The sequence below is a fragment of the Poecilia reticulata genome, linkage group LG5, assembly GCF_000633615.1.
Source record: "Poecilia reticulata strain Guanapo linkage group LG5, Guppy_female_1.0+MT, whole genome shotgun sequence".
NCBI classification, from domain to species: Eukaryota; Metazoa; Chordata; class Actinopteri; order Cyprinodontiformes; family Poeciliidae; genus Poecilia; species Poecilia reticulata.
The window spans coordinates 21932849-21953230 of NC_024335.1; the positions used below are offsets into that span (position 1 = coordinate 21932849).

The following is a 20382-nucleotide window of genomic DNA, read 5'->3' on the forward strand; positions in this document are numbered from 1 at the left end:
GGTTACATTATATGGAAAAAGGAACCATAAATTCACCTTAATTTAGACAAAAACTTGTTTTTAATAACTTTTTCCAAGAAGAAAACTAAACAAAACAGGCATTGTGCAAATTGTACTGCTATCAGTAATACTATCTTTAACAGACTGATAACATATGAAGGCTCTGAAGAGGCTAAATAATACAAAGAGCCAAAATAAAACCTCTCAACATTGCCAAAAAAATTCAAGTATAAAACTTAACATTCAAAGGCAAATAAAGGTTCCATTGCAATAAACAATCCTGAGTTACTGAATGAAAACTTCTTGTTAGCATGGCGGCTAGCTGATTACTGCTAGTTCTGAGTGGCTGTTTCTGACTGAGCGGAGTAATTATGCAGAAAAGAGAGGAGATCGATTATTCTTTCAGAGATTATCTGTCTCATGTTAGGATAGCGAAAGTTTTAATACGTATGTAAAATGTTTTTTTAAGTTAGATGCTGCAGCTTTAAGCAAAGGTTCGGTGTGAGAGTCACTACCAGGTGGAGCAAAAGCGGCGCTCAGTCTGTGAAATATTACTACCTGTAGCGCGTAGCAGCGGTTCAACAGTGAGAGCAGAACCAGCGTCTTACATCGCAGCTCGAATACTTAAATAATTTTGTGGGTTATTTGTTTAGCTTTCTCACCGTCATGCTAATCCGGGTGAGTGTTTGTAGCTGTGCGCCGCTTTACCTGCTATCTGATCCTCCATATGTCTTTTTTACTGCAGTGAGCCTCGATGTAGCCAAACTCAAGTATGGCATTGTTTTTATGCCATATTAGATTCGTCGTGTTGATGCATTTTGACGTGCTTCACCCCACGTGCTTCAATTTTCCGCCATAACGCGCAAACTTCCCCCCAGTGCGTTATAGTTCCTCATCGCTTAGGATTTGTTGCTGCGCGTTTGCGCAGTGTGAAGGAAAGAGACCAGCTGCACAGGCAGGCTGCAAAATGAGATGCAGGTGATCGGTTTGTGTGATCGGCAACAAGAKCCGTGATCGGCGATCATACACTTTTTCATGGAAATCGGCCGATTATGATCGGTGGCCGATCGATCGGCACACCTCTACAAATAAGGCATTTGCAGTGTTTCACATGAAGAATTTTAATGAAGGCTTTTTCCAATTCCTGAAGAAAATAGTCACTAAACGCATCATAACAGATTTATTTTAACAAGGAGGGTTACCTTGTATTCATTTATTTAACTATTAACAAGATTGTGAATGAAATCTAGCAGGACATACAATACATGATTATTTTAAATAATTTTTTGCAATTCCTTATTGTTTTCAAGCTCTGACTGTTAGCTTCGTTTCATTATGAACCGAGATCAAACTTTGGCTCCTGTATAAAAGCTTTAAAAATTGGCTTTTACAATTGTGATTTTTGTTTTTAATGAAGATATCAACTGACTTTATATGAAGAGGAACTCAAGAATAAATAGTGTAATTTTAACAGTGGGAGTAGTAGAAAAACAACATATTTTTTATCCCAAAAAATTTGTTTTATAATGTGCATATTTACTGTGTTAATATTTTGAGTTAGATATCAAAGATTTGACTACCTTTTAGGACACAGTCCACTGAAAAAGTAATAAACTCTTCACAGATTTCCTCTGATTTTATTTTCATGCTTAACGATCCTGTTTAAACATATTTTTATGAGACAATGGCAACCCTAGTAAATAAAAAATACCATTACATTTAAGGGAAAAGTTTTCCAACTTAATCTGGCCATGTGTGAAAAAGTAATTGCCCCTTAAATGCAAGACATAGATATACCACCTTTGGCAATAACGACCACACAGTATTTTACGTCACTGTTGAAGAATATTGCCCCACTTGTCTTTGCAGAATTGTTTAAACTCGGCCATATTGGAGGGTAATTTTGGTAGCCCATCCTCTTCTGGGAACATTTCTAAATGTTTTCTCCATTTGCTCTCACTGGGCTTTACTTGACTCGAAAAGACTTAGTAATGGCTCTGTAACTATTTCCAGACTGATAAATGTCAGTACGCTTTATTCTCATCTGCTCTTGATTTGTTTTATTTTATTTTTTTGATAGGGCTTGTTTGAGATTTTTCTTTTGTGTGTGCACCAACTTCATGTTTCGTTTAATGTCTTGGTTGCACAGCTCTGGCAAAAATCATCCTCGAGTGGCCTGACTGCAGAAATTAAAACCAACAGATACAATTAATCACAGCTAATTTCTAATTTAACAAAGACGGAAATTGTTCACAAAGGACCACATCGGTTTAGTGACTTAATAGTTTATTTTTGTTTTTACTTATGTTTGACAAATTTGTTTGGCAATCTGAAATACTTAGTTATGACAGAAAAAAAACGTTAGAGGGGAGACTTTTTAACGTGTCCCACACAAACATGGCGTTTATCCCACATTTTATTGAGCTGGTCTTTCTAATCAACAAACTTTCAGCATGTGTTAAATTGTAAATTCTTTTGACAAAGTTTCATGGTGTATTTTAACAAGTACTTTAAATAAGGATTAGAATTATTTCTACCACCACTTCCTTAAAATATACAAAAAGGGTACGTGTGTTAAAATAGCATGGTTAATCCTTTGTGGTGTTCTGATCTAAACCAGTTTTTCCTCTTTGTGCAACTCATTCACTGCTTAACGCTGAAAAATTTCCCTGAAGAGAAACCATGATCTCTCTGGGTCAGGGCAACTGGTCCCTTCTTGGTTGCACACAAGCCGTGTTATGTTGTGCTGCTGCCGCGTGCATGTTCACGTTACAATCGCATTAACCCTGATATTTAACATCACTACATCTCCGCTGCGTCTATGTGTGTTTTTATCTGCTGTCCGGTTCAAGGGGAGGGGAGCTTTCTCCTCAAGCCATGCTAGCCTCTAGCTCACCATCTCCATGTTGAGCCAGAACAAAGAACAGTCGGAGAGCCACTCTCCAGGAACCTCCAACAACTTTGTTGCTGTGAGCCCAGCCAGCAGTAAGTTAGCTAACGCCGCTAGCAGCTAGCTGCAGCGGCTCTGCACAGGGCTTTAGCTCCTGCTATAAACCCCCTTTGCTGTGTTTTACCTGGAGCCCACTTTGTTATACTTGCAGTATTTAAAGTGGTGACCACTCCAGTTGCTAAATAAGAAGTAGCATTAGCTCGGCTGCTAACGCGTTTTTTAAGCGAGGACAATTGAAGTTAACCTAACGGTTGTTGTTGTTCGCTAACGTTAACTAACGGCTAAGCTCCCCGAGCGAACCGTTTAAAAACTCCCCGGTGACATTCTCCGCGTAGAGCCGCCTATAGAGATGGACGCCGGGCCTCGGTTGCACTCGTTTTTTTTTTTTTTTTTGTTGGTTTTTTTGTTTTTTACTACATTTGCATCACCTTTTATTTAGGGAAAAAAAGCAAAGTAAGGTTACCATCGTCAGCATCCATCCATCCGGTTCACTCTGAGAGCTGCGGCGGATTGTTGTCCTCCTCACAGATTGAACAACCCAACTCTCTAAACGAGCCCGGACCCAGCTGCTCTCATTGGACCGGGACTGAGCGGTAGCCGGGATCTTATTGGCCCAGCAGCTGAACAACAGGCGGCAGGATGGGCCGTCCTTCCGTCCACCCACCGAGGCCACATGGAACAATAACCCGAAGCTCGGGCGAAAAGAACGGCTACCTGACTCCGGTTCCCCTCATAATAAACCGTGTGGTCCGGGTGTCAGATGGTTGAAATTAAGCTAATAAAATGCAGAAAGAGGAGAGTGGTAATGTAGATTTTAATCTGCGCTGGAGGTGATTTCTCCCAAAGCCCACTGCGAGTGATTGTAGTTGGAAGTTGACACAAAAAGTGACACCAGTACAAAAGCTGCTGCCTGCAGCAAGAAAAGTTTCCTGTTCTCACAAGAACAGTAACTACTTTAGACGATCAGTAGTTTATCCCACAGACTGCCTTTTACAGAAGCATTCATGCTCTTATTTTTCAGTTTTTGTCACGCTATAATTTAATCTTAGTATAAATAAAGCTGCTTTACAGGTTAACTATACAGGTCTTAGGTTATAAAATACAAAGTTTGAACATTTTAAAGCGATGGTCAAAGAGTATGGCATAATTACAAATTTAGAAAGACAGAGTATTGTGCATCGAAACCGACCAGATGGGAAATAAGAGCATTAATAAGAGATTTAAACTTGTTCTGTCTCTGTTAATGCTGACTGAAGAGGAGCTAGTTTCTAAAGAAAAACTGAGAATTTTTGTCTCTAGATGTGCAAAGGTAATAAAGAAATTGCAAACTATTCTTCTCCTTCGTTTACACAATTGTGTATTGGTTTATTTTGATCTATGGAATGAAACACCAATAATAAATTATTGGAGAATAAATTTTACTTTTAGACTAACATAAAGAATAAGAACAGATAACAGTGGTATAAATACTTGTGCAAGGGTGGTGTACACAATCACAGCAAACAGATTTGAATTACTAAAATATTCTGTCCCTCTGGGGAAATTTAAGAAAGTCCATCCTATTTTTGTTCCAGTTTCAAATAATTTTAAGCAGCTTATTTACTTAACTGTACAAAACCACAGATGCCACCACTGCATGCACATGTTGAACTACTCAGTTACACATTTCTTTTAATGTGCAGTTTTAATTACTGCACATTATTTTTCTTGTGTTGTAAATTTGCCTTCACTGAACAGTCTCTTGTTCTCATTTCTTTTACCTTCAACTTGCTGCTGGTAAACCTAAATTTCCCTACTGAATGACAAGGGATATTCGTTCTTTTGAATTCTGTCATTGTTTATGTTGAAATTAAATAATAGAAAACAATGTTTTAATCAAAACTACATTTGTAAAAAATATAATACTGTCATAGATCTTTACTTAAAGTACTTTACCATCTATCCATCTATTTTTTAACCTACAATTACCCCTAATTTATTATATTTGTACCTGAAAGGTCTATGAAATGGTTGATTATTGTAAAAAGATGATCAGTTTCAGTCTTTCTAGATCGCTCAAACGTGACCAACCATTAAGGTTTTTGAAGTTTCATTATATTAATATTGTCTCTGCTTCGTTATAGTAATCTAAAAAAAAAAACACCCAAATTATTTATATCGCTTGTATAAAAATATAAAGACTTTTTCTATCATATTATGAAGAACCTTGCTTGTATATTAGTATTTAATACACTCATCTTTCATCAGGATGTTGAAAAATGAGCATAAAAGTAAAAACATAGACTCTAGATACTTTTTAATATTAAGCGTTTTTTTATTTTATTTTATTACAAAAAGGTTTTCAACAAGTTAGGGAGATTAATGCACAGTTGTAGCTACAGCTAAATGAACAGCAGGCTTGCAACAACTCTTATGCTGTCAGACTGATCCATGGGACTAGAACAAACATATGAACACAGTAATAAAAAAAATAAAAAAAAAACTATGTTGCAGACTCAACGCACATTGCTTGCAGGGATCTGTAATTTACGAAGTTTGTTGAACAGCTCCAGGTACTGAGTCATGGTGTCAACACAGTCCGCTGGAGCGAAGAGACCCTCAGGTTTGGCAGCAAACACGGTTGGAAGTTCTGGAACGTTGTTGCCTAGAAAGGACTGCATGAACTCCCTCATGAGGTTCCAGCAATCCCCTGGTACCACACAGGGACAATATTCTACCTGTCAGAAACAAACCCACAGTTAAAACTGACAGACTGAGAAGCTCTTCTCTTGCTTCTAATATCAAACCGTGGCCGCACCTCCACAGATATCCCCCTGGCGCTGGAGCTCATTGTGACAGCGCCGACTTTGATCAAGAAGTCACAGTAGCGATATCTCGAGCCACGGCACTCCACTTTGTGTCCCTTGGCGTTCTGGAAATGACTTTTCAGCTTCACCATGAGGACGTCAAAGTTTGCGTCTGCTGTCAGGCAGGGTCCTCCCTCAAACAGAGCCATGCAGCTCAGGGGAACCTCAGAGTTGTGCATCACATATAAGAGTTTGGAGGGCTGACCTGCAACAGGAAGGCAACACTGACTTTATAGAAATGCAGAAAGTTTTGCAAAGTAAAGCAACAGAGTCACTTTGGTGAGAATTGTAGGTTTTTACATTTTAAGATTAAGTCAAAGCACTATTGAGTATTGTAATCTGAAAAAGAGCTATTCAAATTAACTTCAACTTAAATGAAAAAACTAGTGCCATTCATTTGAACTTAACTTGACTAACAAAATGAAGTAGGCTAAAATATCTTAAAACATATCACATTATGCCGAAGTTTACCTATACAATAAAAACTCATATATTTATGCCAGTGTTTTTCAATCCTGCTCTTCAATGCCCACTGCCCAGCATGTTAGATATTTTTCTACTGATTTTTCCCACCTGACTTAAAGGTGACATCATGGAAAATTATTGTTGGGGACAATTTCAAGAGGCTTGAAAGTTTCATGTTCTTCTGTTCAGACAATTATATGCAAATATAAAGTTCACCCACAAGCAGTAAAGATCAACAATAGGCTTTGGACTGCACTTTAAACATATATTTGCTGTTGTAACTTGAATTGTATTTTGTATGCATTTTCATATTCTTTTCTCCGTTGTAATTTAATATGCCACTATTAGAAGTGCCAAACTGTTTCCTTCATTGTTCTTATAACAGAGTCCATAAAGATGAATGATTTCATATAAACAGCAAGGGGAAGCCTGGAGTGTCAATATACACAATGAATCAAATCTTGTACCACATATTACAGTTCAGTACACTCAAAGACATTAATTTGTGGTCTGAAATCATAAAAATGTGAGTTTTGTCACCTTAGGAGGAAAAAGGGGTTGAGAATACCATCTCAACTGTGAAGTGTGAAAGTGGCAACGTCATCTTATTTGGGTGTTTGCGGCAGGAGGGACTGGTGCACTTAAAATACATTGAATCATGAGGAACGAACAAAACGCAGGAATATCGGAGCAACATCTCAAGATACCAGGAAGTGAAAGCTTTGGAACAAATGGGTTCTTCAAATGGACGACGACACAAAGCATAAACCTTTCCGTAACAAAGGTGAGGTAGATTGCTGAACTTTACCGCCTGGATTTCCTGTAGACTGATAAGTCTCACAGTCCACACAGAAGCTGCCCTGCTTCACAGCACCCAGCTGCTCCAGTTTCTTATGCAGGATGTCCACTGTCTGCTGCACACTCTTTCCCTCCGCCACAGGAACCGGACACACACTGCAGTAAATACAACACCACAGTCAGAGAATGTTTACGGGGAAGTAGTGGGATGCCAGGCAGGGTCTAGTTCTGTTACCAGACATCCCATATTATTTATCTAGTGTTGATTCACAAAAGCGAAACAACAAAACAGATATAATAAATGATAATAAATGTGCGAAATCACAGATTAAAGCATATAAAGAATAAATATAAGTATTACCATCAACTGTGAACTCACCAAGTTACTCCCATTGATATTTTTCGTTCTCTCCTCCTGCCTTGTCGTTTCGCTTTGAGTACTTCCGGGTCATGAACAATCCAATAATTACTATGTAGCTAAAAGAAGGGCTGCTTTTTTCTTTTTTTGTTATTTAAACAATAATATATATGTTAATTACATCAGATAAACTAAGTGGGCATTCTTGTATTATAGTAATTATTCGATACGTTTTTTTAAATTGCTTTTGCTAAACTGGATGTTGTACGTCGTGATTTACGTCACTTCCTTTGAGGTCGACTTCCACACGTGTTGAACAACAGACTGTTTACACTGTTTGCCAGACGTGTGCTTATACTTTTAGTTACCAATGCTAACATAAAACACTTATATTATTGTGTCAGCCTGAGCTACGGAGCAGTGATGCCCAAAGTAAAGAGATCCAAAGGAGGTGGAGAGAAGAGCGGCGGCGGGGCGACCGAGGCGGTGGCGCTGGCCGACCAGATCCTGCAGGCGGACACGATCCGAGCCCGAGGCCGGGTGAAGGGGCGAGACGTCCGCTCAGAAAACGACGATCAGTACGTAGATGATCGATTGTCGAGGAAGATCTTAGAGCAGGCCCGGATTCAACAGGAAGAGCTGCAGACTGAATATGGACTGGCCCCGGAGAAGAAAAAGACACCAGTCACTGTTCTCGGTAAGTTTGGAGAGGTTTAAGTTTTATTTTAATGGCTGGCTGGCTCTTCTTTAAAAACTTAAACAGCTTAAAAAAATAATAAGCCGGTTTTACTGAATGAAGAGTTAATCATAGTTGTAATTTGTTTAGTTTTTGTAAAATGTCTCTGTACTCTACAGTTGAATTTTTTTATGGACAAATTTAGTTTACACTTTGAACTGGAAACTGTATACTTAGTGAAATATTAAGCACCTATTTTGTGTTCAGTGATATTTTTAACTCATCTTCTAAGAAAACCAGCTCAAGTACCCTTCATTCTGCGTGTTTAACATGTTTTTGTCAACTCGGTTGATTTATCTATGTCCTCAATTCACCATAAAGGCTGATCTGCTGTATTTTATACTGCCTTTCAAATTTATCCATACACACTTAACTTTTATCACATTTGATCAGATTACAAACATGAGGTTCAGTCTATTTATGTGACAGAAAAACACAAAGTTGTGTGGAACTGTGAAGTGGTAAGGAAACAAAATCTGTTCACCCCCCTTTAATCAGATCAAAGTTAAAGGTGAATAAAAACTGTTTAAAGGTACACTTCTTGGAAGGCTCTCTTTTTATCTTAGATTTTATTTTTTACAAATAAACAAAGATGTTCCAAAGTAGTGTTTTATGTCAGAATATCAAGTTGACACTTGATGAATTTAAAGTTATAGATTTTGAAATGGAGCCCTCCAAATCAAAGGTCATCTTTCATGTCATGTTGTTTTATGACGTCCTGATAATAAAACTTAACTAGGTAAATACTTGGTACCCTAATGTCCAGACTGCTGTTTTAACTGCTGGAAGAATTTAGAAAGTGTGGAATATTGAAATGGAAAAACAAGCGGGCAGTGTGATCTGAGCTCACTGTGATGACCTAAATGTTTATTTATTTCCATGTAATCCCATTAAAGGCCCCGACTCTCAGGATGCGGACTCAGATGAGGAGTGGCCTGCACTGGGACACGCAGGTGCTGGTGATGCCGATGCCGATGCGGAAGGCGACTCTGAAGTTGTTGTGGACGCCGACGATGAAAAGGCCATTGAGATGTTCATGAATAAGAACCCTCCAGTGAGGTAAGAAGCAACCACCTGAATTCATTTTGAATCTAACCGTGGGGATTATCGTAGATTATATGTGAAGTTATGCCTGTCTTCCGGTTCTAAGCTGGTCTTGTTTTTACGATGGTTGCAGGAGAACCTTGGCGGACATCATCATGGAAAAGATCACAGAGAAGCAGACTGAGGTTGGAACAGTGATGTCTGAGGTGTCCGGTCACCCGATGCCCGAGCTGGACCCCAGAATCATAGAGGTGTACAAAGGTGTGAGTAAGGTGAGTTCACCTGCATTTCTTCTAAACCCACTGGGTGAGGGCCCGGGTGACCAAAGTGCAGCCAGGGGACCTTTTGTGTCCCCTGGACTGATTTTGTTCGGTCCCTGACTGCAGTACAACAACGACATAAAGTTTGTCCACCAGCACAGGTGGTTGATACAGAATATTTTTTAATTAGGGCAAAATTATTAAGCACAAACTATTCATATTTTGGTTTCCACACTTATTGCATTTTCTTTATATCCACAGTCAATAGGATCACATGTATGACTTTTACTCAAAACCCCGTACCATCCCATCCAGTTCAATTAAATTCAGTTTAGTTATATAGAACCAATTCACAACAAATGTCTCGATGGACGATTTGTCATAACATCTGCTTGTCCCATGCTGCAGATGTTTATATAACATGACCATCCAGCCTTGTCAAAACTCCATCCACTGCTATTAAAATGGTCTAATAAATAAGCAAAGTTTTGACTGTTGGATGCTCTGGTTTCTGCCTGATGATACTGTTCAGCCTCCACCACTCGAACCGTCGTAGTTCCTGTACTCTACATTAAATATACTCTGGCAGAAAGATGTTGGCTTAAATGGAAATGTGCAAAAACAAACTAGTAATGAGAGAGCTGCACAATATTCCACAAATTTATTATCAAAGCAACATGAAGCAATATCAATATTATAAAGAATAGCTTGGACTGAAGATAATATAATCATCTTGAATGTGCTGATGTGGAGATTTAGATGTTCTGCCAAGGTGATTGAGAACCTGAAACTAAGTTGTTTTATTGCTAAAAAAGCAGCTGCAGCCATGAGCAACGTTTACAATAAAACCATCTTGTTGGTGTTAAGCTACATTTTTACAGTATCTGGGTAGACAACAAGTGCTCTGAGTAGAACAACATCAACACGGTTTTATTAAGTATTTACTCATCACTAGTTACATTGTCATGGCAACATTCATTAACGTTATCATATGTTTCCCTGGAATGGTTCAGTCCTGCTACAAACCCGTGTAAATTCAAATTCTTCTCAGTTGGATTTGGCTGTTGCAGGTTTGTTTTATTTAGAAATGTGAGTTAAATGTAGAAACAATTGAAACTGAATTCGTAGTTTTTTTTTCTCTTCTCTGACAGGTTTTGTCAAGGTATCGCAGCGGTAAGCTGCCAAAGGCTTTTAAAATAATACCAGCGCTCTCAAACTGGGAGCAGGTTCTGTATTTGACCGATCCGGAGTCCTGGACTGCGGCTGCCATGTACCAAGCAACCAGGTGGTTCATCTGACTTCTTTGATTTTCAGTTAAAGTTCAGTAGTGTGGAGGTAACCGAGGTAGATGATTTAAAATGGTAAAATAACGCTTTGTTGTTTCAGAATATTTTCCTCCAATCTCAAAGAGCGAATGGCTCAGAGATTTTACAACCTGGTGCTGCTGCCGAGAGTCCGGGACGACATCGCAGAGTACAAGCGACTCAACTTTCATCTCTACAGCGCCCTGAAAAAGGCCCTGTTCAAACCAGGAGCGTGGTTTAAAGGTGGGACTCTATCCTGACTTTGCTAACGACTAAATGGAAGGTCTTACAACATAACGAAATCTGCATGTCTGGCTGGCCTAAAGTAAATCAGAACAGCATGTGACTGCACAGGAGATGCAGAAAGGCTTAGGAGAAGCGTGGTGGTGAACTGCTCGCTGCTGCAGCATTAATGCATGCATAGAGCTGACAGGTTGGCTCACAGAGTGGCCTTAACACCAAGTCGGTTCTTAAAAATCAGTTTATGAATTAGAAGGTAGAGCAAAGTGGAGCTGTGGACATTCATCCATCCGTAGTACCTACTTATCTCCAGCGGTCACTGGGCGAGAGGCGGAGTATACCCTGGACAGGATGCCAGTCCAACACAGGGACACACACGCTGAAGGACAAATTAGAGACAAATGAACCCAACAGTCACACCTTTGGACTGTGTTTGCTGAAGGAACAACACATTCAGTGTAGTAATTAAAACAAAACTGTACAAATATGTATGCATTTCACATTTAAGACATAAAAAAAATACTTTGTCTGTAAATATGTTCCACGCAGAAGTGACATCGTTTTAGCTTCATCAGCATTCAAATGCTGTAAAAAAAATAATCTCCTGCTCAACACCTTTTGGTATCCAGTTATTAATTTGTCAGTCAAAACATAATCAACAGATCAGGCCTACATGGTGTTGGTCTTAAATCAAGTAGAAAGGACTGAGCGTTTCACATGTTGATGTTAGAGGTATTCTTTTAGATGCTACAAATGATCAAGTGTGCACTGAAGGAATGTTGTTATTGCATTTCAGGCAATAACGTTTTTTATTTTCTTACTGAAAAAATAAACTGAATTATTTATTTGCATCTTTTAATGTATTTCTAATATTTTTTTAAAAAAGGATAAAGTTGCTACATGAAAAATCTGCAGAATTGCCAATTATTTTTTCTGATTAATCGTCAGACTAATCGATAACTAAATCGATGGTTAGATGCAGCCCTAATTAAAATAACTTTTGGTGCTTTTGTTGAGCTGCTGTGACTTTGGTAATGCGGCGACAAGGTCATGCAGTCAACGCTCACTAATGGACCTGGGAGGAGAAGTCTGACCCACTTAGATAGACGTCAAAGCCTGCAGGGCATCGCAGCCTGTAGTGCACGGTGCTGCGGATCAGTCAGGGGGCTCCTGCCCCTGACCAAGAAAACAAAGAATGGGCAAGTGAACTTCAGAACTGGACCACGGCACGATGAACAAAGGTGGCCTGACCTGATTCCTCACGTGTTTTTTATTCCTCTGACGGCGGGGTGTGTGTTTGGGTAAATCATGACACCTGGAGGCGCTTCGGGGAAGAAGATAAGTAAACAGAGGCAGTTAGACCCTGGAGCAAGGTTCTCTTGAGAAACCTGGAGCCCACCCACCCACATGGATGTTACTTCAACACGTAGCATCTACATAAATAACACTGTTTTATTTAATCCCTGTTGGCTGTGGCGTTTTTCAGCCGGATATTGCTCCCTACCACAAAGTAGGGAGCAAACTTGTGATTCAGCAGCACAAGTTTGGACTTGTGTGGCCCTCAGCAGTCCTTCAGGGTAAACGTGACATAGACAGGGCTGATTACAGTGAAAGAGGAGCTGCTGCCGTACTTGTTAACAACAGGGCAACAATCTGAACTTCTCCTAAAACAGCCAGTGCACTGCATCCTGAAGCTGAAGCTCCTGAACAGAGTCCATCTGTTCTCTAATTTGCTTGGTAAACAGTAATCGCTATGTAGGTCCTCGTTTCATGTTCACTGCAGGCCGGGCCAAGATCCAGTTTTTTATGTCCTTTTGCAGAAACAAAGTGGGTGAATTAAATGAATGAAAGGATTTGACAGCTTGTCGCAGAGCAGAAATATCACCCTCCCTGGGATCTGACACATTTCTAAATTTAGTGCTAGATTTATACATTTTATTCTGGGGGACGCTGGGAGAGGATTAGCAGCTGCCTATTGAGTAAACGACACCGCTGCTTGTTGCTGCATAACGAGCTTCGCAGTCCAACTAAACTGGGTCAGAACAGAACTCGTGTCTCTGTTGAACAGTTCATCTTCTTTTAATCCTGTTGGTTCTTGTGTCAGCAAGTTGCTCCACTTTGAAAGGGACGATTACGCAAAAACAATCCATGTCCTAAATAATAGAGGGAGGGAAATAAACTATAAATAAAACAACAAAAACTATGAGAGTCATTACCACCAGGTGGCGGTGTTGGCCTCAAATTAATAAAATGTATGACTACCAATAATTACATGACGTCTTGTGATTAAAAAAATGTTAAAAAATGAACTAATCATCCACTTAGTCTCTCTTTGTGAAGGTAAAATGAGCATAAAATTAAATATTTACCCTCATAAGTTCTTTTTATATTTGTCCATGCTTTAGTATTAAAAGCTTTAAATACAGCCAGCTTTGCAAGTGCAACCTTTTAGTTTATCTATTAGTTTATCCAGAGAAACTCCTATTAGTGTATAAATTGTGGAGTTCTTTTTTTAAAATTTTGTTATTTTGTCTGCATCTCCTCTAATTTATGTAAAGCACTTTGAATTGCCTTGTTGCTGAGAATGTGCTATATAAATCAAATTGCCTTACCTTACCAAAGGAATGCTATGTTATAAAATTTTAGGCAATAAAATATTTATTTTCTTATGTGACGTTGGAATTGAGATTGAATATTAGCATTTGTTGATGCATTTCTAGTGTTGTACATAAAAAAGCTCATGTGTCTGTAAAATATCGAATGCGGCAACTTCTTTGTGCAATTAATTGATGACTGAAATAATTGTTAGTAGCAGCCCTAATCTTAAGTTATTTTTGTTCCACCTGCTTTGCATTCTACTGCTTTAAGTTGTTTTCTGTTTTCCGTTGGAGCACTGATGTAATATTTTGTGCCTTTGTTGGAACGCAGGTATACTGATTCCGTTATGCGAGTCTGGGACGTGCACGCTGAGGGAAGCCATCATCATTGGAAGCATACTAACTAAATGCTCCATCCCGGTGCTGCACTCCAGGTAAGGCGTCTTCCTCACATCCACACGCCGCTACTCACCGCCTCATTGTGTCGCACATCAGACCCACTGTCTCCAAAAACCGTTTTAGCGTGTGATCCGTGTAAGTCAATGCAAGGTCAGTGTTGCATAACTGGTTTAATGGTTCTCGTCTTTCAGCGCGGCAATGCTTAAATTGGCAGAGATGGAGTACAACGGTGCCAACAGCATTTTCCTGCGTCTCCTGCTAGACAAGAAGTACGCCCTGCCTTTCCGTGTCCTAGATGCCTTGGTGGCCCACTTCCTGTCTTTCCGCAGTGAGAAACGTGTTCTTCCTGTGCTGTGGCACCAGAGCCTCTTGACCCTGGCCCAGCGCTACAAAGCCGACCTGGCCGCTGAGCAGAAGGAAGCGCTGCTGGAGCTCCTCCGGATCCAAACACACCCTCAGATTTCAGCAGAGATTCGCAGAGAGCTGCAGAACTCAGAGTCAAGAGATGTTGAAGTTGGACTCCCTGCTATAGTTGAAATGGACTGACATAGTCTGCTTTTTCATGTTCCCTCAGCTTAAAAAGACTTTTGGCTGCCTTCATGTTGGAAATTTTAAAATAACAAGACCTTGGTGAAATCTGGTCATGCTGTGTCTTGTTATCGCAGATAAAACATGCTTATTAGTGGTGATGTAAGATGTTATTTCGTAACACAAATCTGAGCTTGAGAATAAAGAAGCTGTGGGAATTCAGAGTTGGATAAACTAGCAATATGGATTAAAAATCTAATGAATGATATAGATATGGTCATTGATTTTTATTTATTAACAAGCCACACAAGCTCAAACTGGTTAAGTCTATCCATTATTAAAGTCTTGGAATGATTCAATAATTAAAGTTTCTATTTATTTCAGTCACTCCAGGAACATCTAATCTTTAGCTTGTAATCATTAAGTTTGTCACAATGAAGAAACGGCACAGACTTCTTTTGCATGAAAACCTTTGTATGATGTCAAACAGAACCTCTGATAATGGTTGCTGTTAAACACATCTCCTTTATCAAAAAATTAATAACCTTCCTAGATAATGGTAATTTCAGTCGACTATTTTTTATTGCTAAAACTTTAAACAGGAGTTTTCATAACACAATTTTTCCCTGTTTTTTCTGTGTTGGCTAAGGCCAGGAAACATTTCAGTCTTTAGGTTTCTTTCTGTAGCCCCATACTTTCGAATGATTTGTTCCCAGTTTCCTTCTATATGGGATTTCTCAGGTGCCTGTAAAGATTTTGTCATTTTTTTTCTTTTTCTACAGTGAAAAATATCAACATTTCAAATGTTAAAACGTGACGACGGCAACCCAAGTGAATAAAACTCAAAAACAAAGAGCTATCAAAACTAAACTGGCCTATGTGGAAAAAGTACACACAAAGGTACATGCAAATTTTGTCTCTAGATCTAATAATTGGCTGTGATTCCACAACTGCCTTCAGGTGTTTGAAATACCTGTCATTTTGCTACATAACCCAAGTGTGTCTGGACTAAAGCTCAGAATGTTGACCATTTTCCTGTAAGAAATAAGTATCTTTGAGAGATTATTTTATTATTATTATTATTATTATTATTATTATTATTATTATTTACTCAAGTTGATAAGATTTAATAATCTGAGCAGCGAGCGGAGCAAAAAAAAAATGGAAGAGTAGTAGGGCCACTGAAAAACAAAAATCTGAGAATAAAGGTCAGAGTTCTTAATTTAATCTCAGAATTTTGACTGTTTTCCAATATTAAAAATGACTCATTTTCAGTGGTTTATATTCTTTTCCGTAAGAAACGGAAGAAATCTGTATGCCGGAGACCGTTTAGCTCTTGTCGCCATGGTAACAGCACACTTAGCAAAGCAGCTAATGCTAGCCCCAAAAAAAGAAGTTTTTGAAGTTAGCTAACGTCTTTACGGGCAGCTGGATGCTACGTTTGTTATTCAAAAGCGTTTAGAGAAAGATGGAAAGATTCAGATATGACTCGGGAGCAAAAACTATCCATGAATCAGCGCAGGGTGTGGTTCTCAGAGCGGGTAAAGACCTCCCTGTTGTCGGCGACCTCAGGGTCCTGGACAACCTGCGGGCCCTGGAGGAGACCTGCCGGGTGTCCTCCTGCTTCTTCGGGAAAGTTCAGAAGGACATCCAGCCGCACATGAGGAGGATTGTCACCGTGTGGATGTTAAAGGCATGTCAAATTTTGTCTTAATTTTCATGAAATACATCCAGTATTTTTTTGTGTAATAATCACAAAAGCCACCGTTTTCTTAGGTGTGTGAGGAGCAGCTGTGTGAAGAGGAGGTGTTTCCGCAGGCGGTGCACTATATGGACTCTTACCTGAGCCGTTTTCCTATCGAGAGGTCCAAGCTGCAGCTTTTAGGGGTGGCTTGCATGTTCCTGGCCTCCAAAATGAGAGAAACTGTCCCCCTGACAGCTGACAAGCTTTCTATCTACACAGACAACTCTGTCTCAGTCTCAGATATTTTGGTAAATTTGTTATCTTTCTATTTTCTTCCTTTTATTTTAATTTTTTTTTACTTTGCTTCATATTTTGGAGAAAATGTGTATTTTCCAGGATCCACAAAAGGTGAAGAGTCAAAAATAAGTAACAGTAGTGCAAAAAAGGTTACATAAAAGCCATCCATCTTCTTGCACCCTTGTCCCTCAGTGGGGTTGGGAGGGTTGCTGGTGCCTATCTCCAGCTAGCGTACTGGGCAGGAGGCGGGGTGCACCCTGGACAGGTTGCCAGTCTGTCGCAGGGCAACACAGAGACACACTGGACACACAACCATGCACACACACACACTCACACCTAGGGGCAATTTAGAGAAGCCAATTAACCTGACAGTCATGTTTTTGAACTGTGGGAGGAAACCAGAGTACCCGGAGAAAACCCACGCATGCACAGGGAGAACATGCAAACTCCATGCAGAAAGACCGGGGCTGGGAATCGAACCCAGAACCTTCTTGCTGCAAGGCAACAACTCTACCAACTGCGCCACTGTGCAGACCCCATTTAAATCCATGCTTCTAAAATATATTTTTTCTTTTTAGCATACAAACCTTTGCAAAAGTATTCACTTGGAATTGAACTTGATTTAACTAGGACCAGTTACTGAATAGTCACATTTTGAAGAAATTAACATGTTAATCTATCTCTTGAGCCAACTTGGTTCAGATTTATCTTTTTACTTGTCTCCAGAACTGATCTAATAAAAATAACAGCAGTCTTCCTGTAATATATTTCCATGAAGGCCAGATTTGGCAAGTGCAGTTCCTGTAAAAAAAACATTCATCCTCTTGGACGTTTTATGCTTTTTGTTGCTTTTTCAAATAAATCGTAATCAACAAAATTAGACTTTTTGATAAAAATAAATAAATAAAATAATGTATCTATTGTATTATCTGGGTGGAATGTACAAAAATGTACATTGGTTAACATGTTATTTGAATTAAAGTGCCACCAATTTATTCAGATTCAGGTAACACTTTCAGCCTGGTAATGGTAGAAAAATACGCTAAAATGAACCTTTGTATCTAAAATGGCCTACAAAGAACTGGGGAGTCTGGAAAAGTTTGGGAATCTGACCTGGAAAACTTGCAGGAGCCCTGTGCAGAAAACTACTTTGTATATAATAAAGAACATTCCCAAACATTAAGAATATTCTCGACATGAATCATTAGTTGTACTAACTTTATGTTAAAAATGTAGCTCACATTGATACAAGACATCAACAATGTTATAATTCTGAAATGTCAGAATAATTGTGAATCCATTTTAAACTATGCAAGAAATGTGCTTCTTTTTTTGCAGCCCTTGTTGATCATTTAAAGGTATTCATGCATACATGACTTCCTTGGTGTCAGCGTGGGGTGATGGGGGCCAATAACCTGTGGCCTCATGTATGTGAATGTCCTTGCAGTGGGATTATGATGGTAGGTTGATTTAGAGGAATGTGTATGTTGCAGCAGTGGGAGGTGGCGGTGGTTTCCAGGTTAAACTGGTGTCTGGCCTCTGTGGTCCCCTCTGACTTCCTGGAGTCCATTCTTCACGCTCTCCCTTTCGTCCAGGCCCCTCACCTCCAGCACATCCGCCGACATGTTCACTCCTACATCGCTGTGGCAACAATGGGTGAGTTGCATAACATTGTTACCTACACATGAGGTGGTTGGCTCCAGCAAAGAGGAACAAAAGCTGATTGATTAGCTTGGTTACACATTTCATCTGGTCATAAAAGGAGTCTGTTTTACATTTTGAGTGACTGCATAGCTGATAACTTTTATATAATCAAGCATTTTTTGCTCCTGTGAAATCAAACATCTTTACAAGCAGCGAACAGTTGCAGTGGCAACAGCCATTGCTGTGGTCACGATGTGTCAGCACTTTGTTTTGGAGGCAGGGAGCTGAGTTTGTGTAATCCTGCATTGTCCTACCGTGAAAGACCTGAGTCCGACTATTCAGCTGGCTCAGTTCCCACGATTCTCCGTGATGGTGCCAGAGGCAGCAGGTCACAAGGATGCCTTCAGTTGGTTCTCTTTCAGACAGACTATAACGTTACAGCACTTTCAGTAAAAATAATTCCCGGATCTCAACTTTTTGCGACATTCAAAAAGTTGTGACGTAAACACAGAATGGATTTGTCTCACGATTTGTCCTGCCTGCAGCAATTAGGATATTAGGTGGACAGGCTTTGGGGAAGGATTTCCTCTCTCTATTTGTCTTTCAGGGTGTGACTCAGTGTTACCCTGTAGCCTTCAGCAGCTCAGAAATCCTTACAATGATGAAATCTCTAGTAACTCACCCCCTTTTTGTGTCTCCAGATTGCAGGTTTTTGTCCTTCCTGCCCTCTACTCTTACATGTGCCTGCGTGAGCACTGCCATACAGAAGCTAAAGATGGTGGACAGCCACAGCTTAGAGTCAGTTATCACGTTTTTGGCCAGCCTGTTGGCTGCTGATCTGGTAAGGAGGATAATATTTAACCAGTATTTGCTGCAATCGCTTTGACTTTGCCCGGTCAACAGTATGTTTTGGAGCTTTTTTCTCCCCAAACTTCCTTATCAACCTCAAGAAAAAAAGCAAAAACAGCCCTGTTTTTGCTTCTTTTTTTCTTTTTTTTGCCACACTTAAATGTTTCAGCCACTCAAACAAAATTAAACATCAGACAATCTGAGTAAATCTGAAAAGCAGTGCTCAAATGATTTTTTTCCCCCATTTGCTTAGACAAAAAGCTTAAACCACCTTAAGTGAAAATTTTATTTCCTCCCCTGTTAAACCATTGTGATTAGCTACACTGTTTGGAAAGCTGAGCTCAACTAGACAGAGCTAGAGAATCAGCTGGTCCTAAGCATAAACAAACTTGGTAATTTGAAGAAAACACAACATGTCCACCTTTGCTCCTGAAGGCGTTTGAGTGGCTTAGTCAAAACCTGAACTTCAAGTACTTTGGTAAGACCTTAAGCAGGTCATTCATGCTATAAAACCCTACAACGTGACTTAATTACAACAACTCTCCAAAAACGATGTGAAAAACTCTTTGCCACTTATCCAAACACTTCTTGGTATTTCATGCGGCTGTAAATGCTGCCAGAGTTGTTCACCATTAGATTTAAGAAACCTAAACCAGGTTGGTTTGGATACCTGTTCTCCTTTCTGTTCTGAAACATTTAAGTGTAGTAAAGAGCAAAACATAAATAAATCTGCAAGGGTACAAATATATTTTTCTCAGCAGTGTTGTTGTGTGTAATGAATTGAATCAGGCCTCGCTTTGATTCAAACTACTGGAATAAATTAACTGTTTGATGATTTTCTTATTGACCTTGATCTACTTTTTTGCCAAGAATGCTTAAACAGAGCATTTCCATATGTTAAGCTCTCCCATCACCTTGAAACCAGCCGTTTGTGATTCTTGACCCCGAACAGGGTGCCATCATCTGCTGCTGCGAGCTGTTAGGAAGCGTGCTGGAGCTCAGTCTGCCCTCCTGTTTCCAGGAGGGAGTTGGCAGGAGAGAAGCACACAGTTCAGAGATCAGCTGCACTCCTGCAGACATCCAGGATGTAATCCTGACACCGCTTACACCATCTCAGGAAATCAAGCTCAAAAGTTCCTCCCTACCATGAACTGTTCAGATGATTTAAACTGCAGCCAGAAGACTAAATTTGGGAAGCAGCGAAATTATATCCACACCCCAATTTCTAAATGTTATTTTCCTCATTATGATGAAAACCTGTTGTCAAATTTATATTGTATTTAAAACAAAGATCTGTTCTAATAATTCTGATTGTGCTTGCAAATCGTCTGTGATGCTAAGCTGCACTTCAACCTTGACAGCAATGTTTGCTTACTTTCTACC

At 39.6% G+C, this 20382-nt stretch overlaps 4 protein-coding genes across 4 annotated transcripts in view; 2 read left to right on the plus strand and 2 right to left on the minus strand.

The window, feature by feature from the left end:
* Window positions 1-4193, minus strand: part of usp49 (ubiquitin specific peptidase 49) — a 17159-nt gene extending 12966 nt beyond the window's left edge. The window contains exon 1 of the mRNA XM_008409800.2: window positions 3414-4193. The gene's annotated coding sequence lies outside the window, so the exon portion shown is untranslated. The remainder of the gene's footprint in view (window positions 1-3413) is intronic.
* A 1047-nt stretch (window positions 4194-5240) lies between these two features.
* On the minus strand, window positions 5241-7597 carry med20 (mediator complex subunit 20). Its single transcript, XM_008409799.2, has 4 exons — window positions 7439-7597; window positions 7070-7215; window positions 5748-6001; window positions 5241-5667 (listed from the first exon to the last, which is right to left on the minus strand). Exons 1-4 carry the CDS (start codon window positions 7450-7452, stop codon window positions 5446-5448), a joined length of 636 nt encoding a protein of 211 aa, XP_008408021.1. The 5' UTR covers window positions 7453-7597; the 3' UTR covers window positions 5241-5445.
* Window positions 7598-7693: 96 nt separating this feature from the next.
* bysl (bystin-like) lies at window positions 7694-14977 on the plus strand. Its single transcript, XM_008409798.2, has 7 exons — window positions 7694-8114; window positions 9050-9212; window positions 9331-9469; window positions 10609-10742; window positions 10844-11004; window positions 13930-14032; window positions 14189-14977. The coding sequence occupies exons 1-7, from the start codon at window positions 7841-7843 to the stop codon at window positions 14541-14543; spliced, it is 1329 nt and encodes a 442-aa protein (XP_008408020.1). The 5' UTR covers window positions 7694-7840; the 3' UTR covers window positions 14544-14977.
* Window positions 14978-15762: 785 nt separating this feature from the next.
* Window positions 15763-20251, plus strand: ccnd3 (cyclin D3). Its single transcript, XM_008409797.2, has 5 exons — window positions 15763-16218; window positions 16302-16517; window positions 18000-18162; window positions 18852-18991; window positions 19952-20251. The coding sequence occupies exons 1-5, from the start codon at window positions 15994-15996 to the stop codon at window positions 20147-20149; spliced, it is 942 nt and encodes a 313-aa protein (XP_008408019.1). The 5' UTR covers window positions 15763-15993; the 3' UTR covers window positions 20150-20251.
* The last annotated feature ends 131 nt before the right edge of the window (window positions 20252-20382 follow it).